General features: G+C 54.8%; 2 protein-coding genes across 4 annotated transcripts in view; one reads left to right on the top strand and one right to left on the bottom strand.

Moving 5' to 3' along the window:
- Positions 1–238: 238 nt before the first annotated feature.
- Positions 239–27,593, bottom strand: part of FYCO1 (FYVE and coiled-coil domain autophagy adaptor 1) — a 73,948-nt gene continuing 46,593 nt past the window's right edge. Inside the window, exons 15-18 of one of the 3 annotated variants that reach the window (XM_032412582.1) lie at positions 16,569–16,664; positions 13,116–13,326; positions 6,437–6,546; positions 239–4,124 (exon numbers count right to left, since the gene is read on the bottom strand). In XM_032412582.1, coding sequence (XP_032268473.1) covers positions 4,049–4,124; positions 6,437–6,546; positions 13,116–13,326; positions 16,569–16,664 — 493 coding nt within the window. In that variant the 3' untranslated portion in view covers positions 239–4,048. Of the gene's footprint in view, positions 4,125–6,436; positions 6,547–13,115; positions 13,352–16,568; positions 16,665–27,593 lie in introns of those variants that run through there. The other 2 variants (XM_032412583.1, XM_032412584.1) reach the window with 2 other exon arrangements.
- Positions 24,244–27,593, top strand: part of CXCR6 (C-X-C motif chemokine receptor 6) — a 5,593-nt gene continuing 2,243 nt past the window's right edge. Inside the window, exon 1 of the mRNA XM_032412585.1 lies at positions 24,244–24,331. The gene's annotated coding sequence lies outside the window, so the exon portion shown is untranslated. The remainder of the gene's footprint in view (positions 24,332–27,593) is intronic.

A 27,593-nucleotide genomic window follows, 5' to 3' on the forward strand; every position in this document is an offset into this window, starting at 1 on the left:
AGCAGGGAGGGAGAGAGGGAGAGAACGAGCAGGGGGAGGGGCAGGCAGAGGCAGAGGGAGAAGCAGGCTTCCCGCGGAGGAGGGAGCCCGATGCGGGGCTCGATCCCAGGACTCCGGGACCATGACCTGAGCCGACGGCAGATGCTTAACCGACTGAGCCACCCAGGCGCCCTGGGTCTGGGTAACTTTATCAACAGGCCTTATGTCCCAGTGGAATGAAAGACAATGCTACTCCCAATCATAGTGTTTGCTTTATTTAAATCCTGAGGTTAAAAATAAAACTGTTCCAAATAGTGCAGCAGATGCTATAGAGGAATATGTTTTGTGATACAAAAGTTTCTCACCCCCACTGCGCAGGGCGGGTGTTGGCATTTGATGTACTTCTGGGTAATTCTTTGGCAGATAAGAATGCAATGGGTCCCCAGACCCACTATCCCATAAGGCCTCGAGAATTGAGGATTCGTCAATGAAAGTGCAATTCTGATTCGGAAGCCGCCCAGCGGAGGCGTGGGTGTGGCTCTGCAGCCCCCAGAGGCAGGAGCGTCCCTGGATAACACTCATCACGAGGTTCTGACGAAGCCTGTTCATCGGCCATGTCTCCTGAAATCTAAAGATAGACTTTATTATTTTAAAAAAGCGATTACGAAGGAAAAGGCGTTATTAATTCAGTCTTTCCTGTCTCCTTGGAAGAAGCACAACGCAATGAAAAAAACTTCTCCAGGTTTCCACTAAGAAGCACCTTTCGCTAAGTGTTTTGTAAACATGGCTGGCTGGCTCACGGGTGTCTGCAAGGCGACCCCTGGTTCTCCGAATCACCGACAGCTTCTGCCTTCACTCTCAACCCCTCGGAGCCAGGGATGGGGGCTCTCACATGTAGTTACGAAGGTGGACTTTAAGAAATGAAACTCCTAAAAAAAACCTTAAAAATCAGCGGCCATCTAACCAGTATCCCATAGAGCACAGGCTCTGAGATACCACCTCCAAATGGAGATTTCCTTTCATTTGAGTCTAGAATGGCTTACCCACCCGAGGAGTGGATAACTGAAACATTTCAGAACAACCATCCTTTTGATTTTTCCATTGTATTATGTAGCTTTTCCTTTTCTACTTTTCAAACCCAGTAGGGTTTTTCAGTTCCAGATTCCTTCTTGATCCGGTTGACCTGGAGTCCAGAGGGCTCCAGCCATGAGCACATTGCAGAGGCCACGCTTTATCGTGACGCCCGCCCTTCCTCGCTGTGGGTGAGTGTGTCTGAGGGGCCACGTTCTCGGGCAAGGTTGATTAGTGGCTTCTGAGGCAGAGGTGAACAAGGCAGTGGGATCAGTGCTAGAAAGTGAGCGGCTGTTATTCAGAGAGCTGGGCCATCTGGGGGCTGCCGGAGTTTTGCTTTGTTGTTTTGTTTTGTGTTGAATAGTGATCTGGGGTCCCATTGATGATTTCTAGTGTAATTCAGTCTACTGGCTGGGGCTACTGCCTTCAATAGTTGCTCTTCATTGTCATCTGCATTTTTTTTAAAAAGTACCCCAACCCCAAAAAACCTCAGTAAAGTCGGGAACCTGTTCAAAATAAGAATAAAGCTGTTCATACAAGCCACGCTGAAATAGGCCACCATGTTCTCTAGTTGCATAATGCACAGCAAACTCGAGCTCACACGGCAAAGTAACAAAGGAAAAAGAGTCTGTCCAGCATGAAAATAAATAGGCTGCGGAGTCAGGACGTGACCGCTGGGGGAGCGGGCAGTCCTCTGAATGTAGTCAATGTTCCAGGGGGTACACACCACAAGGGGCCTCTGCTCTCTGGGAGGAGTGGCTCTGGGCTGGCTTCGAAAGAGCCAAGTGGTTTTTAAGCTGTAGTTGGTTTCCTGCCGGGCTGAGTGACAGAGATTCACCAGGGGGCTTGGATGGAATGTTCCAGGCCTTTTGTAGGAAACACAGGAGCTGTTAGCTGCACAGGATGGCGGCGATACCATCAGCTGGCCGTCTCCATGGCATCCTGGGAGAGTACTCAAAACAAGACTCCAGACTGCTTTGGGTTCTCTTTTGTTAGTTTCTTTCTTGTGGTAAACCGCCCATCCCCATTACCCTTTCCAGAGGAGAGGGTGGGCTCAAAGGCAGGATGACTTGCTCCGGAACAATCCTCAGGCCGTGTGGCACACCTGGGAGGACAGGCGTGAGGCTAGGGAGAGTCTCTGGGAGGCCGGCTGCTTTTTGCCTTGGTGATGAGCACCGTCAAGGCCTTGGCCACCGGGAGACGCTAGGGACCCTGGTGGCTTTCTGCTAGAGGCGGCTGGCTGCTCTGAGGAAAGAGCGCAAGAGGTTCAGCTTCTCCCTGCGTTAATCTCTCAGGAAGGGTCTGTTCACCAGCCCCTCCCCTGCCCTGCCTAAACTGACTGCAAGTGGCCAAGTCCCCTATTTGAGTGGAAGCTCTGAGCCCCCTCCCCCCTGCCCCACGAGTCCCCTCTGCTGGGTGGTGGCTGTGGGGTCTGCGCTGGACCCGGCCTGGGGGCTCTGACCTGTCCTTGAGCTCTCAGCACCAGCCCAGCCAAGGCTGTGGGTGACAGAATGAAGCTTCCGTGTGGTGGGACTTGACCAGTCACGAGGCGAGCTGGGGGACGGGCTGGGTCCTGCGTTCAGATCCCCAGACACCCTGCCTGGCACTCTCCCTCATCCTTGGCCAAAGTGGGCCCCGTCATCAGATGGCCTGCTCACCTGTGAAGCGTCTGAGCCCTGACTTCAGGCTCCGGCCTCTGTGAACGAGGCCCCAAGAGGCCATCAAAGGTGAGCTCCCTATGGTGGGAGGAGAAAAGGACCACAGACAACAGGAAGACCATCTTCTCCTTGGCTAGGGAAGGGAAACAGGATTCATCGGCCCCAAGGGGAGATGGCTCCCGGCTGTCAGGTGTAGGCTGAGCCACAGGAAGTGGGCAAAGGGGTGCCAGGGAACAGACGGGTGGGGAGAGGGGACCAAGAAGTGAACTCAAAGCCGATTCATGAATTATGCCTGTTATACCCGAATTACCAAAGACTTTTTTTAAGAAGGCCCCGATTTTGGAAAGTGGTTCTTACCCTGATTATGATCATTAGTAAACATGTCTGCGGATGAGGCAGAAGCTCGTATTTATACAAACAGAGACAGCCCAGCAGCCGAGCAGTGAGTCCTAAGGGCCAACACACAGTGCTGCTTAGTGGTCCCGGCATTGCCATTTGCGCAGACAGCCACTGCGGGACGCGTCCTCCGTGTGCTGGCTTCGGTTTCCCCGAGCATCTTCAGTTCTGATTTCTAGGCCGGTGTTTTCAACTACTGGGGGGCCTGCCTGAGTGAAGGGCTTTGCATGAGGACAGAACTTCCCAGACAGAAGGGCCAGGAGGAAAGTGCAGCTAGAGACCCCTCCAAAATTGCTGTTTTGGAGCAGCCCTAAATTTACTGGGGCAGGAAGGGACAGAGGCCTGATGGGAAGAGGCTGGTTGGGGCTTCAGGAGGCCCCCCCGCCCCCACCCGGGACGCCCTGACTCTTACGATGGCCCTGTGGCCTCCTTTTCCTGGCCTCGCGGCCTGAGGACTCACAGGGTCTGGCCAGGACGTCCCGGCTCATGGTCACCCAGGACACCTGGCCCCTGCTGGGCAGAGTGGGGCATTTCTCTCCACGGGCAGAAGCTGGGGTCACTGACTCTGGCCTGTGGAGCTCTCCACGGAGGCCGGGAACCAGCTGTGGCTCCAGAGAGGTTGAAGGTCCCCTGAGTGTTTAAACCATCGGCAGAGTGTCCCTTTGGGTGTGAGGACAGTTGGGTCCCTAATCCCTGGAAACGTTGCTTGAGCCCTTAAAAGCCATGGAGGCTAAGAGTGATGGTGCGTAGTGCTGAGTACACACGCTCCAGACGATGCAGCTTTGAGGGGCGGCCGGAGGCCTGTCTCTCAGTTCTACACTGGTCACATTTGGAGCGGCTGCCCTTTTTTTTTTTTTTTAGTGCTTTATGTGACAGGTGAGCAAGAGTAGTGTTTCCTGTGGATAAAGTGAAGCTATTAGAATCTAGAATCCAGGTGCTTGAGGCTACGGGAAGTCACTTCCATCGTAGATCACAGGCCTGTCAACCGTCAAGTGATAAAACACTTTCTTGGAGACAAACCTGAGGAAACAGAAGTGGGAAAGGAGGGTGTCACTGGGAGCGCCGAAAGCCGGAGGGCAGCAGCGGCGGCTGGGGGGGGGGGCCCCCGGGGGGGGGGGGGGGGCGCGCCGGGGGGGGGGGGGGGGGGGGGGGCGGCGGAGCCTTCGAGGGGGGCAGGGGCCCGGGCCCCTCACCCTGTTTCCTGTCTGCCCAGCAGAGCTCCCCCAGGCAGGGGTCCGGGGGTCCTGGGACGTCAGCACGGACTTCCCTGGGGCTTGGTACACAAACACCTGCTTTGAAGCTGCTGGGGGATGTGGGGGCTGCAGGGGCTGCAGCGCAGGGAGTGGACCCTGAGAAGAGGTTTCTGGAGGAGACGAGGATGGATTTCAACCCGCTGGGCGCCTAAAGCCATTTTGCCACCCATGGTTTAGAAATCTCCGGCACGGAGTAAGGCGGGGTGGGTCACAGCACCGTGGTGGCCTCCAGCGGGAACTAGGGGCCTGCTTGGGGCATGGGACCGCGTTCTGCCCTCGGCCTCTCTGATAACCCGCCGGGAGTCCCAGTGAGGTGGTGACAGTGCTCACTGCTTCTGCAGAGATGGGGCTCAGGGGCACTTAGAACTTGGAGGGCAGCTCTCTGGAATATGCTGGGCCTGTGCCCCATGAGTCCGGCTAATTCAAGGTATGTTTGTGCTCATGGGGGCGTGCAGGGGAGGGGGAGGAGAGGGGGAGAATGGGAAGCTCCTCCTCTTAGCCCCTCCTTTAGTGGACGTGCTTGGCCACAATCCCTGGGCGCTCAAGGCTGGGAGGTGCTGAGGGGGCGGCCCAGCTCTCCCCTAGAGTATCCTCACTAGTTATTCCGCCAAAAGCCAAGTGGGCTGGGAAGGGTCCCCGTATGGGGGGATGTGGCCGCTAGCTCAGGGCCCCACTCAGGGAAGAAGTGGCTGCGTGCTGGTCAGGCAGGTCTCCTAAAAAGGCGGCCCCAATAAAGGGCTTATGCTGAAGCCAGAAGAACCCAAGGGAAGGGTCCCAGCAACCTTAACCACCCCTGTCTCATGTCTTCATGAAGTGGGGGCCCAGGCTCATGGCAGATGCTCAACCCATGTGTTCCTCTCCCAGCTTCCTTCCTTGGCTGCCCCTCCAGCCTGTCTCCCTATATTCCCAACTTCCTGCCCCGCAGCCCTTCACTCCTGCACCTGCATTTGGTGCTTTGATGCTGTGCTTCCCCGATGCAGTATACACTGCTCCCGCTGCCAGGACAAGAAGGCCCAGGGGCTCCCTCTCACAGCTCTAGTCCTGGCCTTCATTTCTTGCTTGTCCATCCACCCATGCACCCATCCACCCATGCATCCATCCACCCATGCATCCATCCTTCCATCCATCCATGCATCCACCCATCCATCCATCCATGTATCCATCCATCCATCCATCCATCCATATATCCATCCATCCATCCATCCATCCATCCATCCACCCATGCATCCATCCATCCATCCATGTATCCATCCATCCATCCATGTATCCATCCATCCATCCATCCATTCATATATCTTTCCATCCATCCATCCATCCATCCATCCATCCACCCATGCATCCATCCATCCATCCATGTATTCATCCATCCATGCATCCAGGCATCCATGCATCCATCCATCCATCCATCCATCCATGTATTTCTCCATCCATCCATGTATTCATCCATCCACGCATCTAGGCATCCATGCATCCATCCATCCATGCATGCATGCATGCATGCATCCATCCATGCATGCATGCATGCATCCATCCATGTATTCATCCATCCGTCCATGTATTCATCCATCCATGCATCCATGCATCCATCCATCCTTCCACTGTTTCTACTGAGCCCCTCCTTTGGGCTGGGCAGTGGGAGCCTGGACATCCGAGAGAGGCAGGAGGGCACACTGGTTAAGTCCACAGCCTGGAGGCAGGCCCTCTGGGTTCCAACCTGGCTCTACCACTACGAGCTGTGTGACCTGGGATCAGTCCCTTGGCCCTCAGTCCCTTAGCGGCACCACGAGGAGAATGGTAGTTCCTATGACACGGGTGTGCCATGGGGCTTAAGTGAGTCAGTAAGAGCGGAGGTCCGAGGATTCACCTGACATGTGCTAAGACTCTGTAAGTAGTAGCCTGTGTCTTATAAAATCTGTAACACACATTAGACCACCGCAGTATAGGGCTCTAAAATTAAAAAAAAAGCTATTAATAATAAATTACTGATAATTAAATAGTCTCTTTTGAATGTCCAGCTCTGTTCTCGTGGCCAGGTGGCAGGTGAATTCTTCCGGATGCTGACGAGTGAGGTGGCCCTACCTGGAAAAGGTGTTGTCGAAGATGAGCATGTAGATGCCCGGTGTGCGGACCTTGAGCTGGCCCTGGATGTTCTCCTTGTGAGAGCTGCATCGGGTCGTGGGGATAAGGACCTGGGAGGAAGAGCAGATCAGAAAAAGTGTCATAGAAGCCGAGAGGGCATATAGGTCCTCTGGGTAGACCCTTTATTTTGGGGAGGGAACTAGGCCCAGAGATGCTAGGGACCCTGTCTGAGGTCACAGCTGAGCAAGGCTGGGGCTGGGATCAGCCTCAGGAGTGGGGGGGGGGGGGGAGGTCGGGGATCAGCCCCGGGAGTGGGGGGGCGGTATGTCTGGGATCAGCCCCAGGAATGTGGGGGGGTGCCTGGGATCAGCCCCAGGAGTGGGGAGGGTGCCTGGGATCAGCCCCAGGAGTGTGTGGGGGGTGTCTGGGATCAGACCCAGGAGTGTGGGGAGTGCCTGGGATCAGCCCCAGGAGTGTGGGGAGTGCCTGGGATCAGCCCCAGGAGTGGGGAGGGTACCTGGGATCAGCCCCAGGAGTGGGGGGCATATGTCTGGGATCAGCCTCAGGAGTGGGGGGTGTCATCCACATGCCCCACATTTGTTGATAACCTGTGGCCGGGGAGGAGGCTGTGGGTATGAACTTCACCCCGAATCATGAACGAGTCAGTGCCCCGAAGGAGTGGCCCCCAGCCTCCTCTGACCACAGCCAGAATGTTCCACTATCTAGAGGAGCAGGCCTTTTTTGGCTGCAGGAAGCCGGGGCTTATTCGAGGTGAAATCTGTCTGTCTGGCTCCTGTTGGGCCTCGTGCTGCCCGAGGTGAGGGGTGTCTCAGGGGACAGGCCGAGCCCCTGCCCACGCACATCTCTCAAGCGCTTTGTGAAGCTGCTGAGCCTGCCCGCTCTGACCTGAACAGGCCCGGTTCCACCCGTGGCTTCTCACTTGGCCCCGGCAGGCTCTGCTTCTCCCGCTGCACCGCGCACATCCACGGGCCCCAGGGCCCTCTCAACTTTCCTGGCCCAAGCCCCAGCCTCCTATTTACCCTCTGCCTTCCCCAAGAAGGAGAGATTAGTCCCAAGAAATATCTGTTTTCTCAGGACACATTCTAAGGGCCTCACCATCGGTGGGGGCAAAGCTGAGCAGAGGATGAGCGTTGGACGGGGCCAGGGTGTGTGTGGGGGTCTCTGGATGGCCAGTCTTTCCCATGAGGGCAACGTCTGCAACCTGCTGACCAACTAAGACACAGTTTAAAACTGAAGATATGGAGGGGTGCCTGGCTGGCTCAGTCAGTAGAGCATCTGATAGGAAATGAGGAAAGGGGAAACAAGACAGAGCCAACCAAAATTCAGAAAGATTTTAGAAGCGATCAATGCCCCAGTGGGTCTGGTCTCAGAAAGCATCCTTAAGCCGACCACGTAGGGCTGACTACATGTAAATGGTCACACAGATCAGAGGCTTTGCAGACCACGGCTAACACCTTAGCAACTCAGAGCTCCTAGTGTGGGGAGCTGCCCCACAAGTGAGCATCTTTATTCTTTACAAAATCAAGTGCTGCTCCTTTCTCAGAAACACAACTGTGTGAAATTCCATTATCTATTCCTTTTAAACATTTTTCACCCTGCACAAAATGACTGAATCCAAAATGCTTCTAACGATGTGATGGCTTTCTCAACTTACACTTGAATACAGAGGTACGTTTCTGGAAACCCTACACGTTGGCCACAGAGTTCCCAAAGTGAAGTAAGTTTCCACAAAAGGTTCTGCCCTCAAAGATCTTGTGGTTTAACAGAGACAGCAGACAAAAAACCATTCAGTTATAATAACAGTGAGCATGTCACGAGGGGACAACCGGGAGGGGTGCCCATCCCAGCCCCGGGGGGCAGGGGGGAGGAGGAGGGGAGAGAGGCACAGTGTGAGGGAAGATATCCTGTAGGAGGTGACACTGAGCATGTAGTTCGAGAGACGTCTGGGTGTCCCAGGCAGAGGGGAAAACATATTCAAAGACATGGGATAAGAGCAAAGATTTACTCTCCCAAGAGATAACCAAAAATAGACAAAATATACAAGACACTGGACATCAGGCAATGGAGGAGAGTGTTCTCTGAGGGAAAAGGTGAGCCCCACAACTGCCCCAGCTCACCATTTTGAGAGGAGAACAACCAGATGGGACAAACAGAAAACAAACAGTAAGATGACAGACTCAACCCTAACCTGATCAATAGGCACATTAAATATAAATAGTCTCAACACCCCAAATAAAAGGCAAAGATGATCCATCTTTGCCAACCCCATCATGCCCAGAAGAAGAGACAATTTAAAGATACAAATAGGTTAAAAGTAAAAGCATGTAAAAAGATATACTGTGGTACCATTAATCCAAAGAAAGCTGGATTGACTACATTAATACCAGACAAAATAGATTTTATATCAAAGGATGTGGCCAGGGATAACTTCATAATGATAAACGTATTAATGCATCAGGGGGATGGACCAATCCTTCACATTTATGCCCCTAATGAGAGCTTCAAACACACGAAGCAAAAAGTGGTAGAACTGAAAGGAGAAATAGGTAAATTCACAATTAATGGTTGAGTAAACTTCAATACCCCTCAATAATTAATGGACTAATAGACAGGAACTCAGTAAGAAGATGGAAAACTCGAAGAACTGTATCAACTAACTCAACCCACCTGCCACTTAATGGAATACGCCACCTGACCACGGCAGGACGCACCTGCTTTTCAAGTGCACTGGGAACACTCAGGTAGGCCATCTTCTAGGCCATTAAAAAACCAACCAAACAAACAAAAACCCACCTCATACTTAAAGGGATTCAGTTATACAGTCTGTTTTCTGACGACAATGGAATTAAATGGAATTAAATTAGAAATAAACAGATCTCTGGAAAATACCAAAAATATTCGTAAACTGAAGAACACACTCTTAAATAACACATGGATCAAGGAGAGATCAAACATCAAAAGGGAGAGCCTACAGGCATGGGAGAGAGCGTGTGCAGCGTGTTCCTGATACCACAGGACATTTGCACTGGCTGGGAGCTGGCGGTGGTGAGGGGGTAGGAAGGGCCCGAGACAAGCCTGGAGGGGAAAAAGATGCACGAGGACCCACTCTGGGTAGGACCTGGGGCTAGCCACTTCTGTGCTTGGTCTCATTACGTTCCATTAATGTTCTATCGTATTCTAATTCCACCCAGGACTGAGAATTCTGGGAGGTTGCGAGGTTGGGTCTGCTCCTGGGGTCCGTAATCTAACAATTCTGAGCCTGGACGCTCCAGCAAGCACCGGTGGGAAGGAGCCGCTGGACAGGAAGGTCTGCTGTTCATACAGGGGCATCTGGGCACCCCACACCTCAACCTCTGCATTTACTACCTCGACTACAAAGCAACAACCGAGAGCTCGTTAGGCAGGTCCTCGGAAGAGGGTATGTCTAAAACAGTATGCTTCATTTCCTTAGAACATTCTAGACTACAGACTTCCCATTCATCTCAGCTCCGTTTTCCCACCATGGTCAAAATCTAGGAGAGCTTCCCTGGTGCCAAAGCTCACACAGCTGAGGTGGCGGGGAGATGAGGGGGTCTCCGCTGGGTGAGCTCCGGGAGCGCCTCCCACCAGCCTCCAGTGCCTGGGCGGCCGTGCCCTCAGTCATGACATGTGTCTGCAAGACAGTCCAAGCTGGTTTTATTGGTATTTGGATGGGCTCCTGTGGCCCGGGGCTCTGGGCAAAGCAAGGGTCCTAGGCTCGATGGAAGAAGTGAGTCACAAACAGGTTGCTGGGGGTAGAGGTTGCAGACTGACTGCTCATGGGTATAGTTTCCTTTGGGGATGATGAAAACGATCTAAAATTAGATGGCGACAGTTAGACAACACGGTGAATACACTATATCTTAAATGGGTCGATTATTTGGTATATGAATTACATCTCAATAAGGCTGTCTAAAAAACCACAAAGGCAAGGGTTCTTGCTCCCAGTCCTGGTTCCTCCTCCGACTCCCTGTGGCCCCAGGCAGGCTGTTGAGTTTCTCTGGCCAAACATGGGTCCTCTGCCTGGAGAGAGGGCAGGGCCTGGGTCCTGTTCCCTGCGCTCCGTCCCCAGGCTTCAGGACAGGGTCAGTATACGGGCAGCCTCAAGTCTTGGGTGGACTTGAGTGTCTTCCTAAATTTACAACCTCTAACCTCACTGCTCAGACGCGACCTTGACCGAGGAAGCACCGTGGAGAGGAGGTGGCCCTGGGGGCTGGGCAGTGTCTGCTGGGTGCCTCAGAGATGGGGCTGGCCTTTGTCCCTGCGGCTCCCTCTATCAGGGCGTATCTCCTGGTTTGGCCCAAGGTCTCCCCCCCCCCCCCCATAGCTGCCCCCCTCCGCCTAGCATGACACTCTCTATCTGGAACCATGGTCGTCTGTTCACTAGGGGCTCTCTCCTCAAGGGCGGATGCCACGTTGTCCCTTGTCTTTCTAGCTCTGACGGGCACAACAGAGCCCAGGGCTGAGCAGAAGCTCAGCAGATGGCTCTGAAGAGACCACAAGCCCCTTGTGTCTACACTTCCATAATCATACCCTTGAGTGCTGTCACTTGCTCTGCACGTGGTTTCCTGTAAGGCCCAGGCTGGTCAGGGGATCCCAGGGGGAGTCCCCCAGACAGATGCTGAGGACGTGCCTCTGGGAGCAGGTTCCTAGGCTGATGTCTGTTCCCGGGACCTCAGGCAGAAAAAACAGCCACCCCACGGCTGGCTGGTGATGCAGGGCTTATGAAGGCAGGCGGCCCCTGAAAATGCCCTTCTTGCTCACCCTGTATATGGGCTCCTTCTGCCCCCTGGTGTCCACTCTGAGAAACACACTGGTAGTCCTGACCGCCAGAGGCCCCTGGAAGCTGGAGATGAGGAAGGCTCCTCCTCCAGGTCTCTGAGCCCAAGCCCCGAATCCTGGTAGGAACCATGTGGATCTCCCAGGGCCATGCGGATTTGGTGGGTGAGTGACTGAGCAAGGGGAGAGGCCCACAGCTCGGCCACGTGTGGGCAGGTGGCATGGCAAAGGCCTGGACACGGGATTGAGTCCCTTCCCCCACTCCCTGCCACCGACACCAGTGTCCAGTGTGGGAGGACGCGGTGCTGGTGTCTGGTGGGCCTTGGGACTATGAGGATGAACAGTCAAGGCACCGAGGCGAGCTCCTTGTCAGGGCAGAGTTGACAAGCATGCTGGTCATGCTGCCGCTTGACTAATTGCCCTGGCAAGTCACTGGGCATCTCGGTTACCCCGTCTGCAAACGAGGATGGAGGCCTGCTCCACATCAGCCTCCCGGGGGCAGTGTCGGAACCTCAGGAAGGGCTCCAAGCGGGGAACATGGCGCGGAGCCCCCTGAAAGGAAAGGAGGGGCAGAGCGGTTTCTAAATAAGAATAAACACGAAACTCCACAAAACAAGGCCAACTCAAGGAGGCTAGAATTCAGTTTTCGGAGTGAATTTGCAGAGGACAAAAATGACAAAGCAGTCTCTACGAGAAGGTACCAACAGGGTGCAGATGGCAGGAGAGCAAGCCAGACACGCATCCCGGCACGAAGATGTGCACTGCACCGAGCCCGCGGGCCTTCAGCTCCGGGCCCCCCGACCCCGGCCCGCGGCCCACACGCAGGAGGGACTCAGGGATATTCTCACACACACTGCACAGGAGTCTCCTTCCACGTGACTTCAAATTGCTCTCCCCCACCTTGCTTCTCGCCATTGCCGGAACGTGGAAGTTTCTGCACCTATAGCAGCCTGAGGTCCACTCTAAGCTCCAGGCCGGCCTGTCTGTCCTCACTGGTCCTTCCACCCACAATGATTCAAATGGGACTCGAGTTTCCACCCAAACCAGCTCCCCCCTCCCCTCACACTGAGTCAGTCACCCACCGAGTCCTGCTCAACCTTCTGTCCCGGGCTCTGGATCCCACCCTGTCCTTTCTACTCTGGCTTCTAATCCCTTGAGCTAGACCCATGGCTCTCGCCCTTGGTCGCTCACTGGACTCACCTAGGAACACCTGTGTCCCAGCCCCAGGGATTCTGACTGAGTGGTGTGGCTGTGGCCTTGGGAGTAGGTATTTCTAATATGTAGCCAAGACTGGGACCCATGGTCCAGGCCACCATCCGCATCCCACCTTTGAATGTCTTAGGACTTTATGAACTGGAATCTGCCACCAAGACTTCAAGCCCCAGCACCCAAGTGACACAATGGCTAAGGTGTCTCTGCTGACATCTCTGAGGTGAGATGCCAAACACCCCAAGCTCATAACCACCTCCACGGTGACCTATTCTTGTTCTGCACGGCTCTGGTAAAAAATGATCCTTAAACTGGGTCGCACGTCTGTATCCTCTAGGTCTTACCTAGTGATCTGCCCCAAGGTCAGACGGAAGCTGTCTGACACAGGAGCAAACCTTCAGACACCTGAAGACAGCGCTCTCCAGCCACCAGGCCTTTCCCTCCCCATGCTGGCCAAGGCCAGGTGCTTTGCCTGCCCCGTGTGACGCAGCCCAGAGGGCCTGCCCACCTGCTTCCTCCTCGTGTCCGTCTCACATTCCAGGTGAGGCCCGCCCAGCAGGAGGCAGGATGGCCGCAGCCCTGCGCAGGGAAAGGTCTGCCCAAGCACCCTGCTGTATGAGCAAGCGGGCCGCGGGCGGGGAGCCGGCCTCACCTTACACTGATCCAGCGGCGTGTCCTCTGCCTCCCGGAAGACCACGCTGAAGGAGATACTCTTGGGGTCGGAGGAGAAGACCCAGCTGATGGTGAGGCCTGCCTCGGCCACAGTGATGGGGATGAGGCTGTAGGTGCTGGACCGCACAAACAGCTCCCTTTTGCTCTCCCCGAAGCTGGCGATCTCGTCCACCGTGAGGGGTAATTTTATCCTAAAATCCAAATGCAGAGAAGGCCCTGATCAAACAGGCAACGTGCCTGAGTCTGCCGGCCAGGTCACCTGAGGCTCTGAGGTGGCCGGAAGCCCTGGAGGCTCTTGGGAGTCCGAACCCTGGGGAGCCTCGCCCGACGTGCTCAATTACGGGAGAAGCCTGGGTGCGCAGCTCCCGCCCACAGTGAGTACTGACTGGGTGCCGGGCACGGTGGACGGCAAACATGGGGATGACCATCTCTGCCCGCATGGGGCTGGCATGTCCCCGCAGGTGGTCGGGGATGAACGACTGAGGTGCTCCACGAGCCCACGGATGGGAAGCAGCTACGGAGGCCTCGGCTCTCAGGAGCTCCCCCGAAGCTTCCTGCTGCCCAGCTGGCCCATTCCTGTCTCCAGCTCCAGACTGCCCTCTATGTTAACTGGCACGGGCAGGAAGCACACTCATTAGAAACTTCCCACCCTCTCGGCCGTCCCTCTCGGTGGAAATCTGGGGCCCGCTGGAAGATTCCAAGGGGCACCCTGACTTTTCTTAAATGGGTTCCAGTGCCTGCCTTGCTTCCCGTCTGCTACAGGGCTCACCCCCTCGTAAGCCTGAGGTTCCTCCTCTGCCCGCCTGCTGACGGGTGTGAGCAGGGCCTCAGAGGATGAGCTGGGCGGGCGGGAACGGGCCCCTCTCCCCGCGGCTGCCTGGATGGTGCGTGCCGGCGCGGGTCACCAGGACAGGGCCTCGGGTGCGGAGCGGCCACCTCAGCCAGCGGTGTGGCCTTGGGCGGGTCTCGTCTCCTCAACTGTGAACCGGGAAGGTGGCGGCCACCACGTGCCGGGCCCTCTGCTCGCAGGCTTCACGTGCTGGCCCCACGGCGGCGGAAGGAAGCACAAGGCTCCAGTGGGAGCCTCCCTCACACGAGGGAGCCAAGACGTGATTAAGAAACTTGGTCCAGGCCCACCCAGGTCTGATCTGAAGCCACTACCTGTCTCCTACACCAAACTGCCTTTCATGGCCAAAGTCTACTACTGTCCCCCTGAAAGCAGCAGCGGAAACTAAAGCTCAGAGAGGTTAGGGAACTCGCCCAAGACTGCACAGCAAGTAAGTCATGGGGCCGAGTGTGCTGTCTGCCTTCAAAGCTGTGGAGATGGATGGAAATATTCCCCAGAGCTATGCTAATGAGAAGAGTAATCAAGGATGAAAACACCCAAAATGCTCTGCAGGACAGCTTGGACAAAAATCATTCCACTTTTGTGAAGATTTCATTCCATGTAACGTTTTCCCATGTGTTCATTTAAGCGTCATTTCTAATTATGGTACAAAAAGCCTTGTCCGATGTTTACAATTCTCAAGAATCTGAGAGTAGGCAGAAGGGTCCCTTTTGGAAAAGAGGTCTTTCTTGTAAGGCGGAAATCTTACTGCACGGCCGTGTGTGCAGTCACCCTGACAGAAGGTCCCACCGATTCTGGGCCATTTTATAATTTTACGTTCCAGAATTCTCCCCTCGCATCCAGTCCTTTAGATTGTGCTTCTAGTCTTTTTTTTTTTTTTTTTAACCTTTCTAGACGTTATCTGTTCACTGAGAGGACATTACTCAGTCTCCCCAAAGGAGAGGCTAATAAAAACAAATCAAGGGTTTGCCATCTCTGCTCAAATATAATCTTTTTTTTTTTTGAGAGAGAGAGAAAGAGAGAGAACATGAGCGCTGAGTGGAGGGGAGGAAGCGGAAGGAAGGGCAGAGGGAGAGAGAATATTAAGCAGGCTCCTCGCCTAGCATGGAGCCCAACGCAGGGCTCGATCTCACGACCTGAGCTGAAACCAAGAGTCCGATGCTGAACCAACTGAGCCACCCAGGCACGCCTCAAATATAATCTTAAATAAAAGGAGTCCACTGTCTACAGGGCTCACATCATAAATGCAAATTTTACTGGTTTCCCTACTTTGCCCTGTCCCTCCATAGTCATTCTCCACATGGCAACCAGAATGATCTTTTTTTAAAATGTAAATTACATTAAGTCATTCTTCTGTTCCAAACCTCATATTTGGGCTCCCATTTTTCTCAGATTAAAAGCCAAAGTCCTCACAATGGCCAACAAGGCCTGATGTGACATGGGCGCCCTTCCCTCTCTGACTCAGTTTCTTTCGCTCTCTCTGCTTCAGCCACACTGGCCTTTTCCCTGATCCTTGAACATGACAGACACCATTCTGCCCCAGGGCCTTTGCACTGACTATTCCCTCTGCCTGAATGCTGTTCTCTCATACAGCTGCATGGCAACTCCCTCCAGTCTTACCTCTTAGTGCCACTTTATTCAAAATGACAAATTCCACCCTCCCCATCCTACTTTTCTTCCATAGCAACACCACCTTGTAATGAATGCACTATGTAATTCACTTGTTTACTTACGTTTATTGTCCACCCCTGCTGGAATATAAACTAAACATGAGGGCGGGGATCTTTGTTTTGCTCACTGATGTACTCCAAGGACCTAGAACCTACCTGGTGCTTCCTAGGTGCTGAGTAAGTATCTGTGAGTGAGGGAGTGAATCTACTCAGTGACTATTAAGCCATTATCCAGCCATTAGACACAACACAGGAGAAAAAGAATAGGATATGTGAAAATACTCACGCAGTGGTAAGTTTTAAAAGACCATGAAATAAGATGTAGAATATTTTGTTTGTGTTGAAAATGATGTACATATGTATTTTTAAAAACTGGAAGGCTATACACTGAGGTGGTTTGCTTGTCTCTATTTTCCTATTTTCTACAATGAAACGGTACTGCTCTTACAGTAAGAAAACAAAACAAAGTTATGGTCAGAAAAGAAGAACACAGGGCACAGGCGTGAGGAAGGGACAGCTATAGGGGGTACAGGGAGCTTCTGAGGGTGAGGGAACTGGTCTCTGTCTTCACTGTGGTCACACGGGGGCGACACTGTTCTGTTCTGGGCCTGGGTGCCCCCGTCTGGCAGCACTGGGGTACGGAGCCGGCTGGGCTCAGAGGCCCCTGAGATCACATAAGCCACTGGCCCACATAAGCCCCACATAAGCCACGCTTGGTGATTGCACTGTTATTTGTCAGAGTCTAAGCACCGTGCACATAAAGGGGGAATTTACTGTATGTAAACTGTACTTTTAAAAAAAAAAGCACAGACTGAATGAAAGCCACCATGGGTGCCAAGTCAGAGCCTCGGGGGTGCAGCTCCTCCTCCCCAAAAGTGACAGCCCAGGGAGCCCCGCTCGGAGACCTGTCACTTACATCAGTTCCCCGGACTTCAGCAAGCAGATTTCGGCATCCTGTCCCAGCGGCATGTCTTCAGTGTCCTCAGGGGTTAGCGAGGTTGACATGGTGTCCCTGAAATGCCACACACAAGAACACACAGCCATTTAGCCATCAGCACGTGGAGTCCCACGTCCTGGGCCCCCAGCCTTGGAGTCACGTAGCCAACCTCAGAATGCACGGGATCCTTCAGTCCCAGAGGCCGTGACAGAAGGTCCGGCAGGCTCTCCAGGTAGGAGCACAGGGGCTGGGGCCGAGCAGGCAGGATGGGGAGAAGACAACAGGGCTGCCATGACTTCCCCGGCGTCTTTCCAGGGGCCGTGGGGAGGGGCTGCCCACCACTCAGACGGGCCACCCTCCTATCCCACGCCAGCTGAGCGCTGTCAGCAGCAGCCCGGGGTCCTGCCTGGCCGTGACTAGCCAAGCCTGCTCTGGCTCATCTCCAGGGAGCAAGGACACACACCCAGGAAACGGCGTGGGCGAAGAGGGAGCAGTGGGACAGAGCCATGGACAGAGAGTGGACCTAAGCCACATGGCCTCTCTCGCTCACAACCCACGGTCGGCTGCACCAAGAGCCAGCAGACACATGCTTCCCACCGTGCTCCGTGGAACCCAGGGCCAGGGGCGGAGGGCACCACACGCTCCCTCTGAGAGAGCCCCGGCACCGTGCAACGTAAGTTCGAGGCTCTAGGAGGCCCTGCAGCAAAGACATCTACTGGACTTGAACTCCAGCGTTCCGTGTGTTTATTCCATCATGGAACGTTTTAAACTCCTACTGGACTGCTTACTCTGGGAAGGCAGACTGCAGTCCCCCTCCTTCACTGACAGGGACACGGGGGCCCAGTCAGCTCCTGAGACGCAGGCCGGAGCCCCACGCCTGGCTCGGCCAATGGCTTGTGTGATCTCAGGGGCCTCAAGCCCAACCAGCTCGAGTGCCCAGGTCTGCTCAGGGGAAACTTAGTCCAGAAAAGAAGAACCATTTGCCCCACGGGCAAGTGTTAATAAGGAACATCTCTCACCTAGCACAGCTTCTTCCCCAAATGTCACAATAACCCCCTTCTCAACTGCCCTAAAGGGCGCTCCCCAGATGTCTCTGGGGTGAGGTCAATGTGAACCAAACTGCCCCCCTCCCCAGGTTCCCCTTGGGCTCTCACCAGCTTGGCCCTGGGGACACTCGCTCGACCTCTGAGGCCCCGAGGGAACTCGAATGAACGCAGTCCAGCCCCACCCCATGCCCTGCTGTGCCAAGAGATGTCCCCCCAGGTCAGCGCTGTGCAGGACACTGATGTAGGCATGGCATACACCTCCCCCCGCCCCGAGTCAGCAACACACCCCCCCCCCCACACACACACAAACAGCTGGAAGAAGGGGGTCTCAGCACACACAGCAGCCCGGGCAAGGTCGGTGGCCAGCAGCAAGCATCCAGACCTCGTGCTCAGACGGCTCCGCCTCCACCACCACCTTCACACCCACTTGGGCACCAAGTTCTTGTCTCTTTCGGGTGCTCTCTCCCCTAGGCTGAGCGGCTTTTGGAAGTGCAGAGCGCAGCTGTGCAGCTGTGACTTGGGCTGGAAAATGACAGTGCTGTCTGGGCTGCATGGCGTGCCGCCCACGGCCATGCCTGGGATGGGGCTCTGCAGGATTCCCAGCTCAGGACCCAACCTAGTATCACTTCTGGGCCAGCGGAAATTCAAGGAGCCCAGCGGCCACACCCTAATGCTCACAGAGCTTCTGCCTGGAGGTGGCGGCTGTCACCTCTGCTTGGGAGGGATCCCCAGCACATGCTGCTCACGTTTCACTGCCAGGAGAGTCCCTGACCTCAACGGGTCGGGGTCTACAACCTGCCTATGGGGAGGCTGCAGACGGTCTACCACAGTCCACTTCCTGCGTCTGAGCCCGAGGCTCCCCGCTCAGTCGGTGGAACCTGAACGTCCACCTGAGCACCCAGGGGCTCCCGGCATGGCGGCAGAAAGGGGGAGTTCAGAGTCGGCAAAATTCAGTGAGTCTCCCCTCAGCCTGTCCTGGCTGTCACTCAGGTGTGGGGGCGGGAAGATCTGCCAGGCATCACAGTGCACCTGCATGAAGAGCACCGTGCCGTGAGTCTGGGGGATGTGACCGGCAGCTTCACCAGGGGCCAGTGCACAGGCATCTGCAGCCCGCTCCCACCCTGCCTGCCCCTCCCTCCCACTCACCCCCAGGCCCTTTCTGTCACAGCTCTCGTTACAACGGGCCGTACTTATCTCTTTTGGGTGCTCTCTCCCCTAGGCTGAGAGGCTTTTGGAAGTAGGAGCTGCACCTGAGCTGTCCCTGCCCTATGGGACCGGCACGCAGCGGGTTGGCCACTGCCCTTTGCAGGAACCAAACAATGTACGTGCCACTTGGTGAGAAGTATGTGGAAATTCGGAAGAAGGCAGAGGAATGCGGACAAAGTCAAAGAGAGAACCGAGGCCGGATCCCTGAAGGATGAGGACCCTGAGTCACGCGTGGAGTGACGGCTGCGGGTTCAGCCACAGCACGCCCGCTGCTAACTTACAAGGCCTCTCTGCCCAGAGGGGGACAGGTACTGCCCGGGGAGAGGCCTTCGTCTTCTTGGGAAACCTCTGAGCACAAGACGGGGCGTCACTGGACCGGCCCTGATATCACACCTGCTCTCCACCATTTAGCTCCCCTGTCCCTGCCTTGTCCCCGTCTGCTGTGGTGCTGAGGCCGCTGGGGGTGAGACTCTGCTCTCAGGGTGCCGCTGTGAGGGTGTGGCCGGCACAGGGAGCTGCCAGGGCTGCTAGATCACCAGACACCCACTGGCACCCCGCTGCCCGGCCGGGGGCTGTCTGGGCACAGTCCCCGTCAGCCCACGGTAAGTGGGGGAGCCCATCTTCATGAACACCCTGCCCTTCAGGGGCTGAGCGCCGGGAGCCCTGAGCAGTGGGGGCTCCATCTATCTAGCCGGAGCTCCCTGGGGCTCCAGCGGGCAGGAGAGGCCGTGTGGCTCTTGGTGGGGCCGTCACTCCAAGGCGGTTCCAGTCTTGGTTTTATGACTAATTGTGACTCTGGGTGCCCTTCCCTCCTCTGAGGCTGTTCTCCCTTCTCTATATGGGAGAAGGTGACGGAACCAGATGGACTCCAGGCTCCGCTCTGAGCTCCAGGCTTGGCTGGAAAAGACTGTAGGTTCTGAAGGACTCCTCGGCCTTCTCCACGCTTCCCAAGGAAGGTGCAGCAAGAATACGCCTGACCCACCTGCTGCCACTGAGGGCAAGCCTGGTCCCTCGCTATTCTCTTCCTCCCCACCCCTCGACCTCCTCCTTGCCCACCTCCTTCCGTGGCTCTTGCGACCACTAGCTTCCACATCCCCCATCCTTCTCCCAGGAGAAACAGAATCACAGAACGTCAGTGTGAGAGGCTGTTCAAGGGATCAACCCCCCCCCACCCCCCGCCACTTGACGGACACGGATACGGGGGTCCGAGGAGCCAAGATGGGCCCAAGGCCACTCAGGCCTGCCTCAGGTCACTTGTCTTCATCCTTGGGCAAAGTGCAAATACCGTACAAGAGAAAGATAAATAACATCCGACAGAACAAACTCTGAAGCTGTAGTTGGTTCTCTCGCTTTTCCAGCATTGAGGATAAAAGATGTCCTAACCCGTCACTGCCTCTCCTCCTCCAGCTCCCCCTTTCTGGCCACGACTATAGACAAGCCCGGATGACCTGCGAGTACGTGCTTCCCAGGGTAGGCCCCCAGCCCCTCCCGGCCCTGGCTGAGGCCCTGCACGGGGGGGAGCGGAGTGAGGCGGGCATGGGTGGGTGATGCCATCCCGAGGATAAGGGTTAGGGGCCCAGAGGTTTCTTCTCAATGGCTTTTCAAACTGTGGGTTGCGACCCATTTAGTGGGTCATGAATCAACTTAGGAAGTTACGACCCACATTAGAAGAAATTGAATAGAAAACGCCAAAGCGACAGGATACTGCGTGTTGTCAGGGGCTCTGGCTTTGCCTTCGTGTCTACACGCGCACATCCGTGGACGGTCAGGTAAAACTCGTATCTTTCCGTGGGACGCAGTGGAAGAGCATCTCCCTTAGTTCAGAGGAGGGCAAACAAGCTTGGGAAGGACAGGGAACAAAAGCAAGGCCGCTAGGGGGCACCCTCTCTCCTGCCAGCACCATTTCCTTTGTTGCCACTGGGGTGTTTTCCTGCGAAGTTGAGACACATTGATTGCCCACAGCGCCCTTCCTTCCTCCCCTTGCTCCGGCCATGGGAGCCTCCTGCTGGCGATGGTGACCCCTGATGGCATGTCACCCTTTCCTGCTGAGCTTCCGTCCCTGAGCCTGTGGTCAGGAGAGCTGAACTTGTCTTGAGGCGTACACGTCTGTTTGTTAGCTCCTTCCACCCTCTGGGGCTGGTCATCTTGGCACCCCCGGAGATCCTGCCCTGCACACTGTCTATGCTCAATCAACGTCCAGATTGCGTGCCCCACGGAGAGCTGGCCTTCTGTCCCACATGCCCCCAAACACAGGACATGCCCAAGGCTCCATTTGAGAACCAAGTGAGAATAAAGTGGTGTCCACAGACAAGGCAGATGGTGAGGAAGTCCCCGGCAGTGCAGTCCAGGGGTCCGCGCCTGCCTGGATGAGGGGTCACGGGGGGGGGTCCCCCCACTTGGTCTCTACGGCTGGATTCTACAATAGCTTCCTTTCACAAATCAAAATGCCTCAGCTGCTTTTTCATGTAATTACTGTACAACCCCAGTCCTGCAGACTGCCCAGGGGGCAAGATCTTTTGGCTGCTGGGATCGGCAGAAGAAGAAAGGATGCCTAAAAAGCACCCATGGCCCGAGCGTCTTGCCGACCGCCTTCCTCAGAGGTCTCCACCTGCTCCTCGGCCTCGCTAAGCAGCTCAGTGAGAAAGGGTGCTTCCCCCGATTACCCAGGGTCCCCAGACCAGCTTCTATCTGTGGTCAGCAGACGACTCTACAATGCGCTGCCCAATTCAGCCGCCACTGGCCTCACGGGGCCGCTTGAACTCAAATTCATCACAATTTGGCTCCTCGGCGGCACCAGCCACACCTCAGGGGCTCCAGGGCCACTGTGTGGGACGGTGCGGACCCAGGACAGGTCTGGCCTCGCAGAACATGCTCGTGAGCAGCACGGGCTCGGAACGTGGTGCCGAGCCCACTCTCTGTGGGATCTGGGGGCATTTTCCCATTTTACTATTAAAAGTAACTTCTGGCTAGTTTTTCTTGCAGTCATTGGCTTCCTTTTTGCCTAAAAAAACCCCGAGTGATGAAGAACACTTCTGGTATTTTGATTTCTGATTACTCAGTAGCCATGGTCCGACCACAATTACCCAAACCTGCATGCCCGACCTCAAAACCAACGGCCGGGCTGCACTTGGGCACGCCTCCCCGGCTCTAGAAGGAGCAGCCTTCTGGTCAGGCTCTTTTTCTGAGAATTTCGGTCCTAACTCACCCTCCACGGCCCCCGTCGACCACCAGTGCTTTGCAGTGAGACTTCTGCCTGCAGCAGGAACTGCCTCAATCCTGGGTCCTGGGATTGACGTTTCACCCAGGGCTCTGGATCGGGGAGCGGCAGGGGTTCTGGAACGGTGAGCAGGTCATTGCACTCTGACTTCCAAGATAAACCTGCAGTGGGCGTGGCTGTTGCTTCTTAGTCTATCCTTCCCCCGGTTCTGTTTAGAAAACGTTTAAGGATTCCAGGGGCAATCTAAGACATGTGATTGGGCCATTGCCCTTGGCAAGTTCAGAGTTTTGTTTCAAAGAAAAGTGATGCCCTTGAAACACGGAGCACTACCAACTGGCAGATAAAAAGATCCACTGGCACTCTGTAAAGTGGCTGAAGTAAGATTCTGGCCCCCAGAGGCTGAGTGGCTCCCTCCTCCAATCTGGCTGAAAGTCTTTCCCTGGAGAACCTTCCGCTGGAGAACGGTGATGACAAATGCAGCCGTGCTTTCTCAGACACACGAACCCGCCCGCCCTGCAAGCCCGCACACAGTCGTGGAGGAGGCCAGGGCGAGGCCCCTTTCTTCCCATGGAGTACAAGTGTGCTTGTCCTTCCAAGACACAAGGGCCTGGCCGCGTGAGCGTGTTTGACAAGGCTCGGGCCCTCCTCTGCTCCGGGAACTGGTCCCAAATGCCACAGTTGGCTTGTTCCTGGGAAAGGCGCATCTCTCGAAGCACAAGAGATTCCAAAATGAAAGGCTGGCTCGCTCCGAAGGGATGTCTTGCCTTAAACGGTCTCTCTCAGAGGATGGGTGCTTTGGCCCACCTCCCCTGCACTTGTCATCGTCCACCGGCCCCTGCGTCCACCCACCACCTGTCTAGAGGCACACACTCTACAGAGCCTCCCGGCTCCTGCCCTCAGGGAACAGCTCATTCATTTGTACCAGTGTGGTGGAAGGGTTTGAACTAGTCCGTTCAGAAAAGCCTCGAAAATCCACGAGCGCTCTTCAAAGCTTCTACTAGGGCTCCCTGGGAGAGCTCCGTGCTCAGCAAGTGGTGCAGGGAGCATGGGCTCTGCACCTGGACAGATCCTGGGGGACCCCAGGGGCATGCGTGCTCTTGGGCGAGTGAGCTCATCTCTCGACCCTTCTGCTTACTCATCTGTAAAGGAGTAAGGCTGGATAGCTAGGTGGGAAGCACCCGGCACAGGGCCTGGCTCCCAATGCCTGACACCCTGCCCTCAGGAAGAGCTGCAGGAGCCGCTGTGCCCAGCAGATGCACACCAGCCGTGATGGAGAACGGGCTGAATGGGGTGCAGAGTCAGGGGAGGGGGGGCCCGGTGAGTGGGCACGAGGGCAGCTGCTTCTGGGAAAGCAGAGATGGGAGTCCACGCCTCTACCCAGCAGCCCTTCCCCAGAGGAACGGGAGTGCGGCAGGCATCCCTCCAGCTCCTGCCTCCCGGGGCGTTTTTCCCCGGAAGCGTCAGCATGTCGGGGTCAGGGAGTCCAACAACTAGAACTGTGCTGTCACCAGGTGGTCCATATCTGGGGAGTTCCAGCGGTGGCGACAGCCTCGGAGAACCAGAGGACACCGAGTCATGTGGGTTTAGATGGCAGGGCTGCGTCAGGCCGCCTGGCTGACCCGTCCCCTAGGAGCCCTCCGGTGCTCTGGCAACGACAGAGCCCTGGGTTTGTTTCCTGGAAGCACCAGTTTTTAGCTCTGTGCACGTGGGGCTGTTATTTCGGCCGGGGCCCTCAGGGTTTTCATCTGTAAAATGGGAAGAGTACCTATTCTGCAGGGCTGCTGTGAGGATCAGGGGCTATCACCATGTGGGAGCTGCATGCATACCCCGAACCCAGGCCACAGCACGGACTTCGCATTGGTCAGGCCCCAGCGGCTCCAAAGAGACATGACTAGCGAAGGAAATGGTACAAATGCCGTCGTCTTCAGTGGGCTGCCTGAGCCAGACCTACTTCTTGCTCCCCTTTGTTTACAAATAAAAACCCTCTGAGGTCCTGGCCGGTGACTATGTCCATGGCCAGCCAGCAGGGAGTGCAGGAGATGAGAGCCACCGCTTCCTATCTCTCACCCCCAAATTACACGGGTGCAGGCTGGTCATGTGGATTCTGATGAACAAGGCAGGGGTGGGTAGGGCTGGGTTTCTTATGATCACCAACCAAGGGCGCTCAGAAGACAGTCAACGGAAACACGGGCCACATCACACAGAGACAGAGGCAGACCTTGCTGCTTCGAACAAGCTCATTTCTGGGACAAACTGAGAGAGCCTCTCCGCTGGTGAGTCATTTGTCTTCTTGTTTATGGAGTTCAAAGGCAAGTACTAACCTCAGGTTGCTGGGATCCTCTGATCCCTGCCTGTGGTGCAGTGTGGGGTAAAATGCCCAGGCTTTAGAGCTCAGCTGCTCTCGGTTCGAATTCTGCCTCTGCCCCACGACCCGAGAACTGTGAAGTGACTTAACACGGTTCTGGGCACAGAGCAAGTGCTCGTAAGCTGATGGTATTGGTAGTGCCGTCCCAGGGAGACGGGAGAGTCTAGCCACTGGCCACATCTGTCCGCTGAATAATCTCTCATTCTTGGTTTTCGTTTCTTTTGCATTATAATTTAGAACACAGGCTCTCAGATAGTTGTCTTGTTTCTTCTCCCCATGTAAGTCAATATACCAATGCAAACACTTCGGAAAAGGTAGAAAAACATAAAGGGAGAAGGGAAATAAGTCATCTTGAATTCCACAGCTAGAGGCAAACTGTTGATAAATTCTGGGCGGTTTTTTTTATGTTTTAAAAAATATAGTCAAAATTGGGGTGGCTGGCTGGCTCAGTTGGTAGAACATTCGACTCTTGATCTCAGGGTCGTTGAGTTCAAGTCCCATGTTGGACGTGGAACCTACTTTAAAATATATAAGTATATATATCTATATATATATCTACATATATATATATCTATATTTATCAAAATCACATAGCTCATCGTGGATTCTTTTTTTTTTTTAATTTGGGGGGTAGGGGCAGAGAGAGAGGGAGAGAGAGAATCATAAGCTCCCCACATCCAGCAGAGCCCCATGTGGGGCTTGATCTCAGGACTCTGAGATCATGACCTGAGCCGAAACCAAGAGTCTGATGCTTAACCAACTGAGCCACCCAGGTGTGCCACCATCGTGGATTCTTAAACAAGGGTCCACAGAATACATGGCAGAGGGACTCAAAGGGCTCACAAGCCCTCAGAAATGCAGGCAGGTATGCACATTACTTCGGAGGAAAATGTCTGTGGCTTTAGGAGACTCTCAAAAGGGTTTATGATCAAAGAAAGTTAAGAATCATGATCAATTTTACATCCTTTTGGTCATGTACTCATTGTGACAGTAACAGCCAAAGCTAATTGTGCATATTTACTTTGTGCTTCCACTGCTGGGGGTCGTTTCGATGTAGTACATTCTCCAGAATCATTTAAAGCACTTCCTAAACATTTGAGTTATGTTCTATTTTATATCTGAATTGCAATTTGCTACTTTATTTATGATCAGACATTTACACTGCTTCCGAAGTTGAATATATTACTTTTTTAAAAAACTGCAATCAATCAACATAGGACTTTGGCTATAAAAGATAAAGACAGGAGTGATTTTAACATTTCTAGAAGGGAAACTAATTTTTTTTTAAAACACTTATCCACTTATTTTAGAGATAGTGACAGTGACAACACGAGCAGGGAGGAAGGGCAGAGGGAGAGGGAGAGAGAATCCCAAGCAGACTCCACACTGAGCAGGGAGCCCGATATGGGGCTCAAACTCACAACCCTGAGATCGCAACCTGAGCCAAAACCAAGAGCCAGATACTTAGCCGACTGCGCCACCCAGGTGCCCCAGAGGGAAACTAATTGTCAGTACTCTATCTGCACAGAACTGTGAGGCCCCAATCTGTTAGCATGACATACCTGATTACAAATGAATCCGTACGGGCCCTTTGAGGAAACGTGTAACGTCTGCAGCAGCTATAACAGGATTTCTTATAAACAGGCAAGAGTCAGGCGGTTAATAATGGAGACTTGGTAGTACTCTCAAGGAAAGCAAAGCCACTTGTTTCATAGTCTAAGTGATGAAGCAAATGTTTTTGTGTCCGCATGAAGCAGTACCACATACACGCCCTCCTCTGACCTACTTAACCCAGCAGCCTGCTGGTGGGGCCTGAGGACTGCGGCTGGCCTATCACCTTCCACACCTCACATTTTGTGGTCTAAGAGCAGGGACCTTTCACTGAGTAGTCTCATCCCAGAGGTGAGGTCCTTCCTTGGAGAGAAAGCGTGCCCTGTCCCCACGAGGACCGAGGGGGCAGCACCAGGGCTGATACCATCTCCAGACAGGACAAGAAGTCTTTGAGTAGATTAGAAAGGACACATGACCTCTCCTTGGACAGGCCCCTGAATGGCCAGTTGACATTCTGACTTTGCTAAACCAAATGCCTGTTTTTCTTGAGACTTCTTAAGGTATTAGCAGGATATGGCCCTGGGTCACCAGAAATGAGCCACTGTGTGCTGAGTTCTCCGCAGGTCAGCGGCCTGGCACCCCGCCACAGCCGCCCCTGCTCCCACGCCATAGTACCTCACCCTCGTGTCCTGTCTGTGCTCCTTGGCACGGTCACGGGGCAGAGGGAAGGGACGGCCTTGAAAGGCTGGGAGCCCCAGGCAGGAAAGGCAGCTCTTTGGTTGTTGCTACAAGCCTCGCTGCAAGGCTGGCCCCTGGCCCCGCTGCAGTAGCCCATCCATCTGGCGTCCCATTTCGGCCAGATTTTCCATTTTTAAAAAGGAGACCACTTGGGCCTAAGCTGCCAGTCACACAAGCTAAAGTAATGCTCCCTTCTCGGGAAGTGTTCCTTTTAAAAGATTCCCGAAGATGAGGAAGTCTTCCAGAAACCAGGCTCTGGTGGTGGAACGGGGCGTGCCAGGCACGGAGGGGCAGGCTGGGCCGGGCTGTGAGGAGAGCTGCCCGATTCCCTGGCCGCGGCCGGCTCCGCCACGGTGCTGGCCAGCCTGGTGCTTTCTGTGCCTGGTTTCTCTCGCATCCAGATCTAGGCAGTGGAGGGCAAGGAAAGACAGGATAGACGGTCTACCCAGGCAGAGAAGTCCTGGTCATCCCCCAAACCCCTTTTGGTCTCCAGAAGTCTCCTCAATGGGGGATACTCGCCTTAGCTTCCACAAAGAGCAGGGGTCTAATTTAATAGAAAATGAGGCACAGGATGGGCAGATGAAGGCAGGCCTGCCCAGTACAAAGCAGTTCTATACTTCCAGAAAGGCACCACCCCCACTTTACCACATGGGGACCTTTGCTTTCAAGACCAGTCGGCACAGGATTTTCTGGACTGTGCGTGGGGTCAGTTACGTGTTGTCTCCCAGGTGGGTGAGAGCCTTGGGATTTCAGGGCTAATTGGGGCACCTGGGTGGCTCGGTCGGTTAAGCGTCTGCCTTCGGTTCAGGTGATGATCTCAGGGTCCTGGGATCGAGCCCCACATCGGGCCCCCTGCTCAGCAGGGAGCCTGCTTCTCCCTC

This window comes from Phoca vitulina, unplaced genomic scaffold (assembly GCF_004348235.1).
Source record: "Phoca vitulina isolate PV1807 unplaced genomic scaffold, GSC_HSeal_1.0 scaffold13, whole genome shotgun sequence".
Lineage (NCBI taxonomy): Eukaryota > Metazoa > Chordata > Mammalia > Carnivora > Phocidae > Phoca > Phoca vitulina.